We start from the raw sequence: 22500 nt of genomic DNA on the forward strand, positions 1-22500 counted from the left end.
TCCTAATGAGCTCGGAGCTGCATGCTCTTATGTCGGGCTAATGGTGGCTGTGATTAGAATAGAAATGCTACTGAAGTCAAAAGTGTGTGCGATAGTGTTCATATTACCAACCACGAGTTCAAGCTCAGAACCCGGTGCGGGTTCTTGTTCTTCTTGGCCGTGAAATTTTTAACTTTTTTTTTTAGTTCACCAATTTGATCTTGAACTTGTTTCAAGTCTCAGAAATAACAATTGGGTAGTTCTTTAGAAAGAGGAAAATAAGTGGTCTTGGTAGACATGGTCACAGCAGGGGGTCTTATGGGACGGAGTGGGGTCAGCTTCATCACAGAAGGTGAAATTGGGGACCATGTCGGTGGTCTGCACATCAATGTCTTCACGGTGACATTACTGCTGCTGTCAACTTTCTCAAAGGATTGTTTGATTTTCAAGGGGGACCATTCGATTCCATTCGTTTAATACTTTCAGAGCAGTGTTAATGTTTCAGGAGGAAAGTCAACTTACACAGACCAGAAACATTCTTGAGATTCCAGTTAAGTCATCCTTGTGTTCTAATGCATTTTAATTAAAGCGCGGATTGATTTGGGAAGTCTAGCTGAAAATGGGCCCCTGCAGTGAAAAGATCCATTAAGAAATTCAATCCTAAACGTGTTGTGTTTAGAGTTAGAGAGATTGACTTTATTTTTCAGGTACACTAAGTTTTAATGAATGGAGAGCATTTCAACCACAAAATCAAAAACATTAAAGGCATTTAATAATATGGTAAAGCTGTGAGTTGACAATGGCATAATGGTATATCAATGTCAGCTTGGTCCTGATAAGAATAAGAATCCAAACTGTGATTGTACTGCCTGTACTGTACTGTCTAATACAATACCAATACCGATACAAGACATCAGTGTTCTAGATTTCAACAGCGATTTGCCCCCAGAAAGCCCAGCAGGAAAAACATAATGTTGTTGACTCGATCCCAACACAATGTAATTGGTGTGAAACGCAGTCGCAAAATGCTGCTGTCTGCCTGACCCACCCTTTCACATTCACCACACCAATCAATGCTTGATGCTAGCTAGACGCCACCTGACTGTGCTCTCGCTCTCGCTCTCTCTCTCTCTCTCGCTCTCGCTCTCTATCTCTCCACTTGACTTTAACCATTCTTTCAAACTTTAGCTATTGAGCTGTTTTTAAATCGCAAAAACGTGTGCAAATCTTTGAATTATATATCTGAAAAGTATTATATATCTGAAAACCTGAGAACCAAGGGAACCAGTGAGATAAGAGACTTGTATAATCAAAGCATTTTTGCTGATTTTAATTGCCTGAGAGCGAAATATACTTTTCCAACATCACCCATCTTTTTAAAATATTTACAGATACGGAATTGGGTAAAAAATAACAGTTATAGCTATCCCCATATGACTGAAACACCAATAGAGAAACTGTTGGGGGGGGGGGGGGGGGGGAAACAACATTATTTTCAGACGAAGGTCGGCGGCCAATTACAAAATAATAATTTCCGTGGTCTTTAAAACATGAAATAGTTTGAGAACCGCCGAGTCGCGACAATAGAAACACAAGGTTTTTCATCGTCCATCTCCTCCTCTCCTCTCTCCTCTCATATAGGAGGAGTGAGTCCTAATTCAGTATTTTAGCTGTGACGTGAGCGCCCCCTCCTGAGATACTTCCGGGTCCTACTTTTGTGTCGTTTTTGTGTCCCCATGGAGTTATACTGTGACGCTCCGTCGGACTAAATCTGAGACGAAAACAACCACGAAAGTCTCATTTTACCGCTTTCCTCGCAACAACAAAGCTGCGCCCCACATGGAATACTATCGCCATTTTATTTTATTGTGTCAACTAAATCCTCATTAATGCAAACTAGATTCAACATACTCAAGCCTGCACACATTCTAAATATGCCCCCGAAATATTTTACCGAGCAAATGGACTGTTGCCACCTTCAATAATAATGATAATAATAGTCTTTATTGTCTCCACATCATATATTTTTGTTGTCATGGACACTTAATATTCTAAACATTAATAATTCTACTCGAGTTGGAAGCATTAACACCCATTTTAACCCTCTATGGCTTCCTTTCTGAAAAATAACGTCAATTTAAAAAGATTCACGCGTTTAGATATTCGATTTACAATGGGATGCGGACGGGAGCTGGTGCCACTTGGACCCGGACGCACTACAAAATGACGTCGGACTTAAATACTGAATAGAAACAAAGGTTTTTCATCGTCCATCTCCTCCTCTCCTCTCTCCTCTCCTATAGGAGGAGTGAGTCCTAATAGAAACAAAGGTTTTTCATCGTCCATCTCCTCCTCTCCTCTCTCCTCTCCTATAGGAGGAGTGAGCCAATAGATTATAGAAACAAAGGTTTTTCATCGTCCATCTCCTCCTCTCCTCTCTCCTCTGTACATTAGGAGGAGTGAGTCCTAATAGAAACAAAGGTTTCTCATCGTCCATATCCTCCTCTCCTCTCTCCTCTCCTATAGGAGGAGTGAGACAATAGAAACAAATGTTTTTCATCGTCCATCTCCTCCTCTCCTCTCCTCTCTTCTCTGTACATTAGGAGGAGTGAGTTCTAATAGAAACAAAGGTTTCTCATCGTCCATCTCCTCCTCTCCTCTCTCCTCTCCTATAGGAGGAGTGAGTCCTAATAGAAACAAAGGTTTTTCATCGTCCCATCTCCTCCTCTCCTCTCTTCTCTGTACATTAGGAGGAGTGAGTCCTAATAGAAACAAAGGTTTTTCATCGTCCATCTCCTCCTCTCCTCTCTTCTCTGTACATTAGGAGGAGTGAGTCCTAATAGAAACAAAGGTTTCTCATCGTCCATCTCCTCCTCTCCTCTCTTCTCTGTACATTAGGAGGAGTGAGTCCTAATAGAAACAAAGGTTTTTCATCGTCCCATCTCCTCCTCTCCTCTCTTCTCTGTACATTAGGAGGAGTGAGTCCTAATAGAAACAAAGGTTTCTCATCGTCCCATCTCCTCCTCTCCTCTCTTCTCTGTACATTAGGAGGTGTGAGCCCGCCGCCCGGGGCTGGATGGGACCCACCATGCCGCCCAGCAAGAAGGCCCAGAGCCCCAGCAGCGGAGCGAGCGCGTCGCGGGGCCGGCTGAGCCCGCCGTACCGGCAGCAGGGCGACGCGGCGGAGGCCGAGGCGGAGGGCGCCGACCTCTCGCTGTCCGTCTCCGCCTCCTTCTCCAAGGCAGAGGACGAGGAGCTCACCAGCCTCTCCTGGCTCCACGAGAGCACCGACCTGCTCAACAGCTTCGGACACTCGGGCCTGCGCAGTGTGTCGCCGCTGCAGGTATATGGGCTGTTTCTTACCGCATTTAAAGATGTAGTGTTGTGATTTCTGCATGTTTAGTATGTGTCTATGGAGTTAACATTACTCTAATAGACCCCCAGGTGTGGTTAGAATATTCAAATGTCTTCCCTGTGTATAGTTTTCATTTAGTTTCCATTTAGTTTACGTCAGTGAAAAAAGGTAGTTGACGAAAATTTTTCGTCTTAGTTTTAGTCGATGAAATCAACACTGCCTCCCCTCCCCTCCCCAGGACGCGGACGGCCAGCCGCCACGCTCGCCCTCCTCCTCGTCTGGGTCTCCCGGCATGGACCCTGACCCGCTGCTGGGCGACGGCGCCCACTCGCCCTACGACCCGGCGGCGGGCGCCAGCCGCAAGCCGCCCTACTCCTTCAGCTGCCTGATCTTCATGGCCATCGAGGACGCGCCCAGCAAGCGGCTGCCCGTCAAGGACATCTACGGCTGGATCCTGGAGCACTTCCCCTACTTCGCCAGCGCGCCCACGGGCTGGAAGAACTCGGTGCGCCACAACCTGTCGCTCAACAAGTGCTTCAAGAAGGTGGACAAGGACCGCAGCCAGGTAAGAGGACTGGAGAGGGAGCTAGGAAGAGGGTACAGGAGAGTGTGTGCGTGTGTGTGTGTGTGTGTGTGTGTGTGTGTGTGTGTGCGAGTGCGTGTGCTTGTGCTTGTGCGAATGTGCGTGTGCGTGTGTGTGTGTGAGAGTGAGAGAGAGAGAGTAGCTTTTAGATCAGCTATTTTATTTGTTTGTTTTTTTAGGTTTTTAGTCCTGTTTGTCTTTTTTTATTGCTCACTATCTGTGGAGCTGACCTGCATACATTTCACTGCATTTTAGGAATACTACTTTTGTAATGTTTGTGATGAAGATTGATTGATTGATTGATTGAGAGGAGAAGTCGATGTCGGGGAAGATTTTGGCATGGTGTGTTTTTCCCTGTGGTGCAATGTAGCTAAGTACATTTACTTAAGTACTACCCTAATTAAAGGTCAATTGTGAGGTATTTGTACTTGCAGTACTTGAGTAATTCCAATTTCCAATACTTTTACTTCCACTCCACTACATTTCCGTGGCAAATATTGTACTTTTACTCCACTACATGTATTTGAAAACTTTAGTTGCTAGTTACTTTGATGTATACATTTGGGCCATTTGAGCAATGTAGATCATCGCTGACGGGCAGAAACCTCTTATCTCCATATTCAAACTTTTTGCGTTTTTTCCCCCGTAAATCAACGTCTCCACTTGATCATGCTACAGCTACAGCATCACACCACTTCAAGCATCAAAAGTAAGCAGATCCATAAAGGCAGAAAAAGCCCCCAAAAATATATAGGTCTATATAAAAAAAAAAAAGTATCAGAACCACAAGCTGGAAACGCAAAAGTGACACCTCGTTAACCACCTGCTACTTTTAGCTGCTTTTGAATTTGAATCCCGAAAACTAAGTGACGTGTGAGGTTTCCAACCCCGACAGAGACGACCTCCTGAACACTCCCAGTCATGAAGACTCCCGCTGCGCCAACCCCCCCCCCCCCCCCTCTCCCCCCCGTGGTGGCACAGAGAGATTTGGGGGGCCAGACCCTCTAGCTTTGTTGGCAGACATCACTGGAAGCCTGCGTGTGTGCGCCTCAACTATCGCAGCTTGCGCTTATCGATGCTTCGCAGGGCTCTATATCTGAACTTGATAGTGAAACATATTCTTTATTTTAGTCTACACAGCTGTACCAGATTGGGCCGTATCAATAGTTGATGATCTGCAGTCTTCAGAGTTCCGTGTGCCGCAGATCGGGGTTCTGCGCACTCTCCGGGGGGGGACGGGGGGACGACGGGGGGACGGGGGGGACGGGGCGACGACGTGCGCTGTATGGCGTTTGATTTAAGTCTCGATGCTAGTGCTCCGGCACAAGGCCTCTTAATATCTAAATGCTCCTCCATTAAAAAACACGGCATGGTAAATAGGGGAATGATTCCCCTACTCAATTAGTAGTAAATTAATATTGGAGGGCTTAATGACGTTCGCTGCCAGGGAGAAGATTTGATCTCATCACACAGGGATGTTGTAGTGCATGGGAAAGGGGGGGGGGCTGGATCAATGCTGGCTCTGGGACTTTGAGCAGCTTCATTGGAGATTATATTGTGTTCAGCACAGCCTCTAATATAATATGTAATACAGGTTATGGGGAGACTTTTACGGTATGGAAAACATAAATAAAAATGAAGGGTGAAGAGGACGAAGAGCGTGTGTGTGTGTGTGTGTGTGTGTGTGTGTGTGTGTGTGTGTGTGTGTGTGTGTGTGTGTGTGCGCGCGAGTGTGTGCGCGAGTGTGAGTGCACACGTATATTCATGTGTAGGCCTATGTTTTTTTCCGCGTGTGTGTGCGTTCGTGCGTGCGTGAGTGTGTGTGTGTGTGTGTGTGCGTGCATGCTGTGCCCCCATGCTATGCTGTCATCTCCATGGCCCTTGACTACAGCAGCAGAGTTAGTCTTGTATACATATCTCCATAGTAACTAGGTTGCAGTTGACATAAAAGTATGCTGTTGCTGTAGCAACAGGAAAACTGATTTGGCTTCACAGACACGGGCGTGTATATGTGAGTGTGCGTGCGAGTGTGCGTGCGTGCATGCGGGCGTGCGTGTGTGTCTTTTGCACGCATGGCTGTACCCGGCACATGCATGATATGAGTTTGTTGTGTCTTTTGCACACGTAGGAATATTTGTGTGTTTTTGTGCACGGTGGCGTGTGTGGAGAGGTGATTTTGGCAAGGACAGGCTGTCTTGTGTTTGTGTCAGCGCACACCGTTTAAGACAGCCCGCTAATTAACCCTTCAAACCTACCGGCACGCACGCACGCATGCACACACACACACACACACACACACACACGGCCAAGCCTCATGGCAGACACGGATAACACGTGCACGCGCACACACAGAGGCTCACACAAACAAACAAGCAAGTGCCTAGACGAGAGCGTGCATGTGCACGTGCACGTGCTCACACACACACACAAACACATGCACACATAAATGTCTGCAAGGACAAAAGCACAAACGCACACACACACACACACACACACACACACACACACACACGCACGCGCACGCGAGCAAGCGCAACGGCTGGTGTAGAAATGAGGGCACATCTCTGCAGACTCCACCTGCCATGATCCTGGCTTTATCAGAGGCTGAGATTACACAATGAATGTGTATCATTTCAGTCAGTCAATGCCTCTCGCCGAAAAACCCTGAATGCTCCCTTTCTCAATGCATCTGCTGCCAGCATTGATTCAGTCTGTAGTCCCTTCTGCCAACGGCCTCCAGCCGGATGTTTTACTATACCAAAGACCCCAAAATTCACCCCAGAATACACCTGAAGCAAAAGCTAACGTGGCTACCGTCTCTAAGTCATTCCCAAGTGTTAATATTGTAACCGCGAGGTAGCGGCGATTTAGTAATGAGCCACTATAACATTTAGCTTTTGTCAGACCCCCCCCCCCCCCATCTCAAAATGATTTGTGCCAGTGGACCCCCAGAGGAGAGGATTTGTGTTTAAAATCTAAAAACTAAAAAGCTTAATCTAAATTATTCAAACTCTTTCCAGATTTTGCACACAAAAAATAAATATATATATATATATATATATATATACATATATGAGACAAAAAAGGGACATCCTGCACATCCAAAAACCCTGTGGGAGGTGCAAGTCTAGTTAGCAGGCATAAACTTCAAAAAGAAAAATAATCCTTCCAGTCCCAAGGACGATTTACTGCATCATCAACTTATTAGCACTGTGCTAATAAATAAGTTGATGATGCAGTAAGTTGTCCGTCTTTGTTCCCTGAGTGTGCAGTCCCTTCCTTGGAAAGTTTATTTCTTTTTGAAGTCTAAGTCTATATATATATAATATATATATATATATATATATATATATATATATATATATATATATATATATATATATATAAGCAGATGTAAAAGCTTGCAGCGTGTCATGAAGTTCAAGTGACGCGCTGAGCTTTCCCCCCCCCCACTTGACGTCTTTGGCAAAAATATCCATCAGCTATTTTATAGGACATTTAACAACGTTGTACTATTTTATACGACATGTAACAGCGTTGTACTATTTTATAGGACATGTGACAGCGTTGTACTATTTTATAGGACATGTAACAGCGTTGTACTATTTTATAGGACATGTAACAGCGTTGTACTATTTTATAGGACATATAACAGCGTTGTACTATTTTATACGACATGTAACAGCGTTGTACTATTTTATAGGACATGTAACAGCGTTGTACTATTTTATAGGACATGTAACAGTGTTGTACTATTTTATAGGACATATAACAGCGTTGTACTATTTTATAGGACATGTAACAGTGTTGTACTATTTTATACGACATGTAACAGCGTTGTACTATTTTATAGGACATGTAACAGCGTTGTACTATTTTATAGGACATGTAACAGCGTTGTACTATTTTATAGGACATGTAACAGCGTTGTACTATTTTATACGACATGTAACAACATTGTACTATTTTATACGACATGCGACAGCATTGTACGAACACACACGCACACACACACACACACACACACACACACACACACACACACACACACAGAAACAGAAACCCAGGTGGAGAGAAAGCGTGTGTACTGTATGTGTGTGTGTGTGTGTGTGTGTGTGTGTGTGTGTGTGTGTGTGTGCGTGTGCGCGTGCACGTGTGCGTGAGAGAGAAAGAGAGAGGCTTACTTTTAATGCACTGAATCAGATTCCCATCAATTTACAGAGGTGGAGATTAATTTGACAGTGACCTATTTGTTCCAGTGAGTGTATTTCTAGGTCATATCCAGGCAGATGACGAGACAAGCACAGGTTTAGGATAAGCACGGAAATGCGCCCATACGCGTGCGTGTGTGTGTGTGCGTGCCACTGTGCATGCGTTCGTTCGTGCCACACATGTTCAGTGTGTGTGTGTGTGTGTGCGTGTGCGTGCCCTGTGCAGGCCTGTGCTGGCATGCGTGTGCCCGTCCGTTCCAAACTCATAGATGAGCGTGAGAGAGCGTGAGTCCCCACCGTTGCCATGGCGTTGTTTACAAACAAGATTCTTGTGCGAGCTGAATGACATGCCTTAATGACAAGTGTCCTCAAGCACACACGCACACACACACACACACACACACACACGCATACACACACACACACACACACACACACACACACACACACACACACACACACACACAGGCACACGCACACAGTAATGTATCACTCAAAAGCCTCTTATGAAATCAGAGAGCAGAGAGAAGAACAGGCAGTTTTGTAATGGAAAGCACGGCATGTTTTTCTTTTTTTTTCTTTTTTCTTTCTGTGTGCCCTAACCTCTCACTTAACCCTGGCCTCTCCAGAGGAGTGCTGTTCACACCGCTGATATTATGCCACGCATCCTTCTTCTCGCTTTTTACACCAAACCTTTTGTTCGCAGATACTGTAGATCCTCGTTAACGCGGCAGCCCAGCCGTGTTTGTTCTTGACCCAGCAGGCCTCGCTCGGCCTCAAAAATTGTGTGTGTGTGTGTGTGTGTGTGTGTGTGTGTGTGTGTGTGTGTGCGCGCGTGCGTGCGTGCTGTTTGACTAACCCCCCCCCCCCCCCTCCTTAAACAAGCTGCTCTTATTAGAGTGAATAACTTTAATAATGCAAAAATATAAATGGTAATGGACCGGAACGGCTATTAGCATTAGTACTATTTTCCATCACGAAATCGAGCATACATGGACTAGAGAGAGAGGGGGGGGGGGGGGGGGTTGGAGGGGTGGTGCAGGATTTTTATTATTGCTCCGATGTTTGCAATAAAAACCCACCTAAAACCTAAATTAAAAAAGAAAAACGGCGAACAGACTTGGAACAGTGACACTAATATATATATAGTGGGGGAAAGTTACTGTACCATATAGCCATGAGGTGTAATGGGATAAATATATAGTTTTGTTTCAGGCTGGGAAACGATCATAATGTGGTTCTGGGGTTTCGAGTGGCAAGACATAAGCAGACATGGCACGCTATACTATTGAACTATATATTTCAGTGGTGGAAGAAGCACTCAAATGTTGTTTACTTAACCAATTCTGGACGGGAACCCCTTTGGCTGTTGAAAAATAGCAGATCTACAAGCTCAAGCTTGTAGATCTGCTATTTTTGTGGTGCAAATCTTTGAATTTTATAATTCTTTCAGAGCAAATGTTTTTAACTCAAATGTTTGTTCCTTGGGGGTCCCTGGAACTACATATTTTCAGATGGGGGTGAGCGGCCAATTACATATAATTTCATTTTCTGGGGTCCTTGACATGAAATAGTTTGAGAATCATTGACACAGAAACATGGGATTCTCAGGAAAACTGTCGTGATTTAGAAGACATTTGTAGAATCGTCCTCAGGTCTAAATGGGTTTTAACCCATTTTGGGCGGGAACCCCTTTTGGTGTTTTAAACATTATGTTATAATTTAGCAGGTCTCAGGAACACACAGAGGAGAATAATACTTTAAACCATAATAAGTTAGAGTGCACCAAATTCTAAACTAATTTTCATTTATTTATCCTCCTTAATAGGATTTATAGGCCTAGATAAAACTCGACTTAGTATTTTATAGGTTTTGGGGCATTTTTGTTTAATCAAAATTATTTTCCGACGTTTTATTTGCTCTTCTAGGTTAATAGCGATGGTTTGAGTCTAGTGTCTGCAGCAGCAGTCAGAATGCACATTAAACAGTATTTTTTGCCCTAAACCCCCCAAAATGAGATTATTGTGAAGACTATGATATTATTATTATTATATATAACATGAACCCTAGCAGGTCTTTTTTATTTTCATTTTATGTTTTTCTTTTCTTTCTTTTTTGTATGTTTGTGGTGTTATTGTGAGTACTGTATGTTTTCTTCTGTCTTTCCGTTTTGAAAAATCAATAAAAATGTAAGTAAAAAAAAAAAAAGAACCCTAGCAGGTGGTGGCTCAGGGGTAGAGTGGCCGGATGGGAACCGCAAGGTTGCCAGTTCGAACCCGGGCTCTCCCAGAGTTAGAGTCGAAGTGTCCTTGAGCACGACACTAATGAATTGCATTTTTATAGCGCTTTCCCAAGTGCTCAAAGCACTTTACAATGGTACATTCATTCATTAATTCATACATTGGGAGGTGAAGCGGCGAACAGTCGACGCCAGCGTCCTCACTTCCCACATTCACACACCAATGTTGGCAAGCTCACACCGACCAACTCATTGGAGGTAATGTAGGGGTCAGTGTCTTGCCCCAAGGACACTTCGACATGTAGACAGGAGGAGCTGGGATTCGAACCGCCGACCCAGGGATCATTGGACGACCTGCTCTACCTCCTGAGCCACAGCCGCCCGAAACACTGAACCCCTAATTGCTCCTGATGTGCTGGTTGGTGCCTTGCATGGTTTCCGTCGCCATCGGTGTATGAATGTGTGTGTGTGAATGTGATGCACAATCTATGTAAAGCGCCTTGGATAAAGGCGCTATATAAATGCACCATTTTATCCCTATTCTGGGGTGAACATACGGGTATCCAATCTTTATCTGGCGGGGAAATAGAGGATCTATCAGCTCACAACACGCCTCACAGCGCCCTGATGAAATGTTTAATCACTGATACGATTGAATTCTAGTGGGTGTCCATGCATGCTTCATCTCTGTCTCAGGTCCTCATGGCCCCAAAAAACCCGGTTGTAGAACATTGTTTTAAGGTTTTTAATGAGAAAAAAAAAAGCTAATTGAAAACCGTTAACGCACTACCAGAGACAGAGAGCCGTCTGTCTGTCCGTCCGTCTGTACGCTGAACCGTATATGCTGTCATGGTAGAGTAGGTTGAGAGACTTCAGATTAAAATGCCTCGGCTGGTACTAAGTGCCATACATTAAGAGGAATTCCCGGTACGTGAAAAAAAAAGCAAAAGGCACGGGGCGACTAAGCCTCTTACTGGGACGCTGGGCGTGTTTCTGCGTGCCTCTACATTAGAATTAGTGGTAGTTGAATAGGCTGCGTCTTTCACCAGTAGATCCATCTGGAAGCAGGGTGTCCATTATCATATTATGTCTTGTTTAATCCCGCCAGCGTTGACAGTACGCCATTGACTCTCCGTGCTCGCGGTGGCCCCGCATGATGGTTAAAGTCATGTTTTATGTCGACGCGTGCGGTTAGCGGTAATTAAATACGTACGTAATTGGTGCGGTATTAGTGCCGGACTAGGAGCTGATATCACTGATAATGGCACGGCGGGTGGGGGGTGGCAGTTACAAGGGATTCGTTTGAGAATGGACCTCCTCCTCCTCAGTGAAGAGTGTGTGTCTGTGTGTGCGTGCGTGTGTCTGTGTGAGCGTGCACACACATGCTTGCGGGCGTGCATGCGTGTGTGTGTATCGTCATGTTCTGAGAATTTCAGACATCAGATTGTTAATATTACGATGTAAGGGTCAAGGTTAGGTCAGTTAGGATATGAGTTTAATCAGCTTTGTTTGCGGTTAATGTTAGTGTAAGGCTACAGTACAATATATGGAATTTCGTGCAAGTAAATGCAATGCCCTCAAAAGTTTGCAACGCCAACATCTGTGTTTGATGTGTGATTTGTTGTCATTGTGCATTGTAAGATGGACTAGTGGATTTACTAGTCGACTAGTTGAATAGTCGACTAGTTGCTTAAAGCCCTCACTGCATTGATGGTGGTGAACAGTAACTAAAACAGCCGGGACAACGCTCCACACGTCCCAGACTCTTCTTCCCTTCTGGCTCCAAAACGATGGAATGAACTTCCCATTGCAGTCAGAACTGCAGACTCACTCCCGTAGTCTAAACACCCACCTCTTCAGAATCCATCTTTGCCCGTAGCACTTCCTGCCCTAGCCTCGACGACCTTAGAGACGTATGCAAAGGCTCGACTTATGTAACTTAGATAGCATTTTATGTAGACATAGCACTCTATAGTGTACTGTATACTCATAGTTCTATTGTACAGATATTCTGCTGTTAGACGGATGTTAGGTTCTTAGCTTGATAACTATTTATTTTGATGTATTTTATGTATTTCGTGTTGTTCTCGCTTACTGTAAATCGCTCTGGATTAAGAGCGTCTGCTTAATGACACAAATGTCATTGTAAATTGTGCTAGTAATGTGCAGTAGTACTAGTGTAGTATGATGTTTAGGTCCAGTCAGTGTTGTTTTTGGCAGCAAATCAACACTGCATACAGTAGCATAATGTTTACTTGCAGCGTTAGGGTCAGCCACATAAGGTCAGTCACATAAGGTTGTAGTGGTATACTGTATAAAGTGGGTCACATAAGGTAGTTGAGTCTAGTGTCTGCAGCAGCAGCAGTCGGTCAAGCCAGACGAAACAAATTCATAATAGAATGCACATTATACTTTTTGCACTAAATCCCCCCAAAATTAGATTATTACTTGCGCAAGCAGAGCGCACAAGTAATGTTTTCGCCCGGTCTCTTCCGCCGTGACAGCTGTCCCGCCATTCAATGTTTATGCAGAAAAACATCAAATCTGTGCCTGTTTTGCTGGGACCAAATGACCACAAATGACCATATTTCTTACGTCATCATTTAGAGCTAGTCATACGTATACTATATACATAATCAGTAAAAATAAAATAGCAAATTGTGCCTGATCTGCTGGGACCAGAGTATGTGGTGTGTGTATATGTATGACTAGCTCTTAATGATGACGTAAGAAATATGGTCATTTGTGGTCATTTGGTCCCAGCAAACCAGGCACAGATGTGCTGTTTTCTTGCATAAACATCAAATGGCGGGACAGCTGTCACGGTTTTTGGCGCAAAGTAACCACAGTATACCGCTAATCAACTTACAACTACACACTTTATACAGTATAGAGTATAGAGTATATACTGTATGTATACGTATATAGTATATGCCTATATACTATATATATACTATATATATTTCTTACGTCATCATTTAGAGCTAGTCATACGTATACTATATACATAATCAGTAAAAATAAAATAGCAAATTGTGCCTGATCTGCTGGGACCAGAGTACGTGGTGTGTATATGTATGACTAGCTCTTAATGATGACGTAAGAAATATGGTCATTTGTGGTCGTTTGGTCCCAGCAAACCAGGCACAGATTTGCTGTTTTCTTGCATAAACATCAAATGGCGGGACAGCTGTCACAGTTTTTGGCGCAAAGTAACCACAGTATACCGCTAATCAACTTACAACTACACACTCTATATAGTATATATGTATACGTATATAGTATATGCCTATATACTATATATATACTATATATAGTATATGACTATATAGTATATGCCTGCTTTGCTGGGACCAAACGACCACAAATGACCATATCTCTTACGTCATAATTTAGAGCTAGTCATACATATACTATTATACATAATCAGTAAAAATAAAATAGCAAGTTGTGCCTGATCTGCTGGGACCAGAGTACGTGGTGTGTATATGTATGACTAGCTCTTTACCCAAACTTATATAGATAGAAACTTGAATCATACTTAATAATACTAGGTGTTTATATGCATAAAGTAGGTAGGTAGCAAATAGTTACATCTAAAAATTATACATTTCAAACGTTCCTTCACAGAGATACTGAGATTTGACAGTTTACAGCGGTCGAAAGGACTTGCGCGCTCTGCTTGCGCACTAGTTGGCCATTTATTTATTAAGCAAGTATGCACTCGACAGAGTGCAGTTCTAGTTGTGATTAGTATGACTGTGTATTATTATTATTTAGTCGACTAAAATCTAAAAGCGCAAATAACATGCATTTTAAAACTGCTTTTAATATTTAATATCATATTGTCTATGTCCCTCAAACTTATTTCTAATGGTTTGAGCCTCAATCACCACTCTGATATAACCAGTCCTTGTCATTTCTTTCTGGACTTTGAAAGCAGTTTTAGCTGCAGTACATTATAATACTGATGCTAGATAAAACCAGGCTTGTTTCCATTCCATGCCAGCTTGGAAGATCAACAATGGTGGACATTGTAAACAAGGTGGAAATGCAAATTTGGAACTGAAGACTGAAGAAGAGGAGGAATTATACAAAGTAGGGTGACATTGATGACATCACGATGAGGACAAAATCAGTTGAGCTGTTCCTGAGAGCAATTTCCATTATACCTGATATGATATGATATGAAAGCCTGATTGTTCAAAATTGGTTATTTGTGGGGATAGAAAACACATATGGTAGCCCCAAAAACACAAAATAAATGGGAAATAGTTTAATTTTATGTTATAGGTCGACTAAAACTAGACTAACACTAAACACCAACACTAAGACATTCCAGGTGACTAAAAGTTTCATTCCAAAGACTATGACTATAGACTAAAATAGAAATGTGCTGCCAAAAACAACAGTGTAAGGTAGTAGTGGTATAGTGTATAAAGTGTATCGGTCACAGCCACCAGGACCCTTTAAAATAACAGTGTAAGGTAGTAGTGGTATACTGTATATAGTGTATAAAGTGTATATCGGTCACAGCCACCAGGACTCTTTAATATCTCCTGTTTCCCAGAGAGAGGCCGGCCTCCTCCTCAGCTTATATAACACAGGAAACAGATGTTGGCAAAACACACGCGCACACATACATACACACACACACACACACCCAACTCCCTCTCTCTCTCTCTCTCTCTCTCTCTCTCTCTGTGTCTCACTTTTTCCCTCTTTTCCTCGGTGTCTCTCGGCCTGCCTCTCTGTTTTCTCCGTTTTCTCCCCGTCTGTCGCTCTCTGTGTTGTTCTCGTTTCACCCCTCTGTCTTTTGATCTCTCTCTCTCTCTCTCTCTCTCTCTCTCTCTCTCTCTCTCTCTCCTGTCTTTTATTGTGCCTTTCTTTCTGTGTTCACCCGTTCTTTGTTTTTCATTCACGTGTTGTGTGTGTGTACTGTACCTGTGTACAATAATTGTGCAGCTGTGCGTGCCTGCGTGTGTGCGTGCAAGCCGTGCATGTGTGCGTGTGCAGAACGTGTGCACGTTTTGAGTGCAGGTGTGAGTGAATGTACTGCATGTGTATGTGCATGCATGCATGTTTGTGCATGTCAGTGTGAGCCCATTTCCCATGAGCATTACATTTATACACACATACTGTGTGCGTGCATGTGTGGGTTCGTGCGTGTGATGTGTGTGTGTGTGTGTGTGTGTGTTTACTGTGTATGTGTTCTCCATAGTCGCTCATTGTGAAACGGTGGAGGTTGTGTGGACAGACAGACAGACAGACAGACAGACAGCATGGGGTCCTGCTGCTCCCTCAGTCTCTTAAGTCTACAAACAGCTATTAATAACTCTGCACACAGCTTGTATAAAGTCAGTTAAAAAATGTTCCTGGCACACATGGCGTTATCTGCAGCTCTCCATACCGAGAGAAACACCGACACATGCCTCCCGTTAACCGCCCTCCATACCAAGAGAAAACACTGACACATGCCTCCCGTTAACCGCCCTCCATACCAAGAGAAAACACTGACACATGCCTCCCGTTAACCGCTCTCCGTACCAAGAGAAAACACTGACACATGCCTCCCGTTAACTGCTCTACGTACCAAGAGAAAACACTGACACATGCCTCCCGTTAACCGCTCTACGTACCAAGAGAAAACACTGACACATGCCTCCCGTTAACCGCCCTCAATACCAAGAGAAAACACTGACACATGCCTCCCGTTAACCGCTCTACGTACCAAGAGAAAACACTGACACATGCCTCCCGTTAACCGCTCTACGTACCAAGAGAAAACACTGACACATGCCTCCCGTTAACCGCTCTACGTACCAAGAGAAAACACTGACACATGCCTCCCGTTAACCGCCCTCAATACCAAGAGAAAACACTGACACATGCCTCCAGTTAACCGCTCTACGTACCAAGAGAAAACACTGACACGTGCCTCCAGTTAACCGCTCTACGTACCAAGAGAAAACACTGACACATGCCTCCCGTTAACCGCTCTACGTACCAAGAGAAAACACTGACACATGCCTCCCGTTAACCGCCCTCCATACCAAGAGAAAACACTGACACATGCCTCCCGTTAACCGCTCTACGTACCAAGAGAAAACACTGACACATGCCTCCCGTTAACCGCCCTCAATACCAAGAGAAAACACTGACACATGCCTCCCGTTAACCGCTCTACGTACCAAGAGAAAACACTGACACATGCCTCCCGTTAACCGCTCTACGTACCAAGAGAAAACACTGACACATGCCTCCCGTTAACCGCCCTCCATACCAAGAGAAAACACTGACACATGCCTCCCGTTAACCGCTCTACGTACCAAGAGAAAACACTGACACATGCCTCCCGTTAACCGCTCTACGTACCAAGAGAAAACACTGACACATGCCTCCCGTTAACCGCCCTCAATACCAAGAGAAAACACTGACACATGCCTCCCGTTAACCGCTCTACGTACCAAGAGAAAACACTGACACATGCCTCCTGTTAACCGCCCTCAATACCAAGAGAAAACACTGACACATGCCTCCCGTTAACCGCTCTACGTACCAAGAGAAAACACAGACACAAAATGAAATGGTAAAAAATCGGTGAGTGTTATTAACTTGCATGTCAGCACACATCCAGCTACACTAATCCAAGACGATCATGGCCATGGATGGATGGAGTTCGAAACATATTTGTTCTCATGTCTCACAGCTGAAATGACTTCACATTTTGCACAAAAATTGCTAAGTATTATGTGAAAGATGATTGCTGCTTTCCTCACCGTGACTGCACTTGCACGATCTACAGTTAATATAAAACTCCATGACACTGTGTTATTGCGCAACATTTCAACGTAGTAGAAAGTACTGTGTTGCAAAAACTTTTTTTGGTGCTAGAAAGAGGAATCTTGTAATAGTAATTGTGACTGTCATACTGTATAAGTTCTAAATTTGGTTATATTTTTATTCTTTTTTTTTGTTTTGCCCTGAACTTGGCTTTCCCATGTATGTTATTGAGCATTTTGGTCGATAATATCATGGTTTGAATATTGGGTTAATTTATTATTTTTTGCTGTTTGTGTTGCTGTGAGTCTGTCTCTGTCGTGGGCACCTATATATAGGTGTTTTAGTCAGGTGGTTTTTACATTTCTCGGAAAGCACAAAAGGCTCTATAGCAACCATATCGGAAAGAAATTGGGCCTCTTCCTTACTTCCTTCACAGGTGTTACCAATGATGCTAATGAAGGCTCTGTTCCATTTAGTGTAGCGCAGTGGTTCTCACACATTTTAGTTTTAAGGACCTAATGGCAGAAGCCTAGATGAATGTTCTGATCTGTGATGACTTTGTTGTATATAAATATAAAATTGAATTGAATTTGTCTGCCTGAAATTATCTGAGAATTCGGGCCCCAAACTATGGTTATAATCGCTATTGGATCTGTCTCGTTGGATTGGACGGGATTTGTGTCATTATACTTTTGTACCCCCAAAAAGTCAGTCAAGGATTTGGGGCAGCAGACATGATGTAATACCTTGTCAGGATCGCTCCATCAGGATCTGTGCAAATGTAGTGACTGTTATATAGACGGTATAAAAGGAAGAAATAGCTATACTGTAGACTATACTGTAGACTCTACAGTGGTTCCCAAAGTGGGGTCCTTGAGGGAGTTCCAGGGGGTCCCCAGCTAAATGATAGTTAGGAACCAAATGGACCCTTATGGGTCTGTAACTCAGAGAGTGTTCAAATGGAACGGGTCCATTTGGTTCCATTGGTGCACTCTTAGAGTTAAATTAATTTGATTTTACAATATACGTTGGGGTCCCAGAGATACAAATGGGGGACCGTATAGCGTATATTCAGTGTCTTGCTCAAGGACACTTCGACACTAACTCTGGGGGAGCCCGGGTTCGAACAGGCAACCTTCCAGCCACTCTACCCCTGAGCCACCGAGTGTAAAATTAGAACCAAAAATGGATCCTTTAATATGGGTCAGAGTTACACACCCGTAAGGGGCCATTTTGAACCCCCTCAAGGAACCATGAGGGTGCCTGGACCACGCTTTGAGACCCCCTGGTGTAGCCCAGTGTTTCCAGTGAGCCAAACGTGCAGAATATCAGCACCCTGACCTCTTTGTTATCAGAATGAAACAGAGCCTTCATAAGTATCATTGATGCTTTGCATTGCACAATCACAGCAGCCATATTTATACAGCAACGCCAGGGCACCCTGAGGCTTAGAATGCCGTGCAGAAGGGCGGTCAAAACTCCGCTCTTCTTCCCACGAGAAAAGCTATCAGATCAGGGTCAAAGGAATGGCGGAAAGGAAGCAATAAAGACAAGAGAGAGAGAGACACAAATAGCTGGAGCATCAGGTTTGCTGTCTGTCTGCAATCAGACGCTTGAATCTCCCAAGGCTGCCGTTTCCTCCGGTCAGGGCCGTCGCCCCGGGGTGGGATGAATCGAATGCAAAACAAAGTAGATCTGAGACCAGACTCTGCAAATGTCTTCTAAATCAATGATGTTTTTTATGTCAGTGGTTCTCAAACGTTTTCATGTCAAGGACTTTTGATGCTTTTTTCCGCAGCCACATTGGGTTGATGAAATCCTGCAAAGTGGATTAAACTTGGGCCAAAGTTCATGTTTCAAAGTTGGCCAAACGTTATAGAAGATGTGAGGAGCATTTATTTATGACCTGAGCAGCAATGCCCGTACATTACATTCAGCCTCATTCACCAAACTTGGCAATCATATTCACGTATGTGTGAATGATGTTACTGTACTGTTTCCATTCAGGATGTTTCCCCCCCTCTCTTCTGAATGTGTTACTGAAGACGTGTTTGTGTTGATTAGGAGACATGTGGGGATGTGTCACAGTGACATATAGCTTCTACTGTATGTGTTTTTACTACCATGTATTTCTGTGCAAAATCAACAGCGGCACCAAATGCCTAAAGGAAATGATAACAGCAGCGTGTTTCTGTACATGAATAGACCACCAGGCCAGGGACGTGCAGAGAGTGTCAGAGAGGCAGGGGCTGAAATCCCGTAAGAGGGCACTTTTGGACAAAAATAGCAGATCTACAAGCTCACAGATCAGAGCTTGTAGATCAGCTACTTTTTTGGGGTGCAACCCCAGCAGTCTTTTAGCTAGTGGAGATGCGGTGTATGACATGGGTTTCTAAAAAACATTGTTCAACGCAAAATGCTGTGTTCAAATTCAGGAGACATTTCCTTCACCATTAGTAAATGCTGCATCCGTGGTGTGGAAAGGGCAGTTGTTTTACAGACGGGTAAAAGGGCAGTTGTTTTACAGACGGGTAAAAGGGCAGGGCCTGAAGCCCCCTTTGATGTCTATGTGTGCACGTCCCTGCACAACACTGAGACATACTGTACAACTCTCTGTGAGTGCCACCTACAGACCGCTTATCTGAGCAGGAACCACTTATCTCCATTATTCTAACTTCCATTGTTGATTTACGTTTTTTTCCGTAAATCCATACACTTTTCTTGATCATGCTACAAAAGCATACAAAGTTGCAGTTCCACGAGAAAACGCGACGGGAAGCGACAGGTATTGAGCTTGCTACTGTACTAATCTGTAAGGTGACGGAACATGGAGACACAGCGTCTGTCCGTGCCTCTCAGCGCTGGGAGGAACAGACGCACAGCAGCGCACAGCAACAACTGACAGACAGTGGCCTTGTGGTTAGAGTGTCCGCCCTGAAACTGGGAGGTCGGGGGTTCGATCCCCGGGCGGGTCATACCAAAGACTGTAAAAATGGGACCCAATGCCTTTCTGCTTGACACTCAGCATCAAAGGGTTGGATTGGGGGGGTCAAATCTACTAATCAAATTATTCTCCAAGAGAGATGGGTCAAATGTGGAGAACAAATTTCACTGCGGTAACGTGTGTGACAAATCGTATGACTTTGACTTTGACTCTGATGCACGGTGGCACATTGTGATGTCGCCACGTAGAATGAGAGTGACAGCACTGCTCCTCCTGGAGGAAGGATGTGGCTATACTGCTCTAGGTATACTGTACGCTCAGTGGTGGAAAAAGTACTCTAAAGTTTTACTCAAGTGAAAGTATCAATACTGTAGAGTAGATCATGACCTACAGTATGTGTAGGAGCAACTATAGTCAACGTTAGCATTGAGCAAAGTGCCAAGAAAGGGCTTAAATCAGGGGGTGTCCAAACTTTTTTCAAAGGTGGGCCATATTAGAAAATATTAAAACACCCTGGAGCCAACTACATAATGTACCTTTTGGATTTGAACGATTCTATTTAACTATCATCATCAATATTTAATATCAATGGTCTTTTCAGAAGAGGTTCAGAAGCAGAACCTGATAATTTTGGCGTGCAGATTCATGATGCCTTTGTGTAATGGCTGATTTCACACTCTGTTGGATGCTGAAAATAGCAGATCTGCAAGCTTGTAGATCTGCTATTTTCAGAGCTGTGAACCAGGACAGGTTGACCCTGGTAGAGACCTTTCTGTACACCACAGCCTGTTGTCCTGTTAGTTTCCATGGCGACGGCTAGAACCCAGGTGACAGAACCTTCCTGTGAGTCCCTTCCTGTGATTGGCCTATCGACCGGGGGGAGTGGTGGAGGGGGGGAATGTTTGGGGGGGGGGGGGGGGGGCTGGGGGTGCGATTAGAGAGAGGGAGCGTTCTGATTGGCGGGCGCCGTTTGGCGATGGCGGGAGGCCGGCAGACAGCAGCGCTTCTGTAGAGAACATTGATTTAATCGGCTGGCAGGCGGGCACACGGCAGGGCGTTCTCACACACACACACACACACACACACACACACACACACACACACACCCACACACACACGTGTACACACACACACACACACACTCAGAAATACAGAGATGGACTGTTGGGCTTGGAGGGGGGCAAGAGGGAAATTTGGCCCAGCGGGGGTCACCTCCGTGGGGGTACAGTAAGTGTGTGTGTGTGTGTGTGTGTGTGTGTGTGTGTGTGTGTGTGTGTGTGTGTGTGTGTGTGTGTGTGTGTGTGTGTGTGTGTGACTGTGTGTAATATTGTGCTCTCCAGGAGAGGCGTTGCTGGCAGTTATAGAAGCGCCCCCGGGTGCAGTGCACGCTGGGTAATATCACACTCCGCAGGGAACTGAGGGCAGGCATACATATAACACACACACACACATGCACGCACACACACACACACACACACACACACACACACACACACATCTAAAACATATGGTCCATGGAGGAGAGGACAGGACAGACATATTAATGTTCAGAGTCCAGACAGCGCGGACAGAGATGTCTGGGATAGTAAAGAGTGTACATGTGTGTACTTTGTCATTCCTTTTGTTTTGTCCACGGCCAGACGACGTATAGTCGTATACAGCGAGCTGAGCTGTATTTATTCACCGTTAGACGAATCACCACTGCAGAGCAGGGCAGGGCAGGTTGGCACACATGGACATTATGAATACAGACAGACAGTGTTGGTACTTGCAAAGCCCGGTGGGCTCTGTGTAGAACTAGATGGACAAATAGACAGATGTCGGGCGGCTCTGTCGGGCAGGTGGAAACCTTGCATGACAAAAAAAACCTGTCACTTTTCAACTCGACAGCATCAAAAGCAGCAGATCTACAAGCTCAAAACGCGCCACGTCACATTTCGAGCTTGTAGATCTGCTACTTTTTTATATATATAATTTTTATCCCACGATTTTCCAACCCATTATTTTTCACCCAGTGTGAATTATCTAATGTACCGTAATCCTGGGCGCTACACTTCCTCTGCCAAACTGTGTGTGGGGAAGGGGGGGGGGGCAGCGGACTGACTTCATGCTTCCTTCTATGCATGAGGATTCCAAGCTGCTTCTTTTCACCTGACAGGGGGGGGGGGGGGGGAGTTTCCCCGGCCGGACATAGCGCGTGGAAGGAACACGTTGTTCTGACACAGATTTCTCTATGACAGACGGATGCATGCATGAATATTTGTCGTTCACTTTATTTGCTCTTCTTTTCCTTGTGGTTAAATGCGTCGGTTGGTTTCTCAGCTGTTTTCAATAAGCCTCATTCGTTAACCCGACGTGTCGCATCGAAGCGGCATTGCATTCGTATTGAAGATATACTCCACTGCG

General features: G+C 44.4%; 1 protein-coding gene across 2 annotated transcripts in view; it reads left to right on the forward strand.

Moving 5' to 3' along the window:
- Positions 1 to 22500, forward strand: part of ches1 (checkpoint suppressor 1) — a 114830-nt gene that overhangs the window by 50844 nt on the left and 41486 nt on the right. Inside the window, exons 2-3 of one of the 2 annotated variants that reach the window (XM_083791053.1) lie at positions 3028 to 3322; positions 3573 to 3899. In XM_083791053.1, coding sequence (XP_083647179.1) covers positions 3056 to 3322; positions 3573 to 3899 — 594 coding nt within the window. In that variant the 5' untranslated portion in view covers positions 3028 to 3055. The remainder of the gene's footprint in view (positions 1 to 3027; positions 3323 to 3572; positions 3900 to 22500) is intronic. The other variant, XM_083791054.1, reaches the window with a different exon arrangement.

This window comes from Protomyctophum parallelum (assembly GCF_964188405.1).
Source record: "Protomyctophum parallelum genome assembly, chromosome: 19".
NCBI lineage: Eukaryota > Metazoa > Chordata > Actinopteri > Myctophiformes > Myctophidae > Protomyctophum > Protomyctophum parallelum.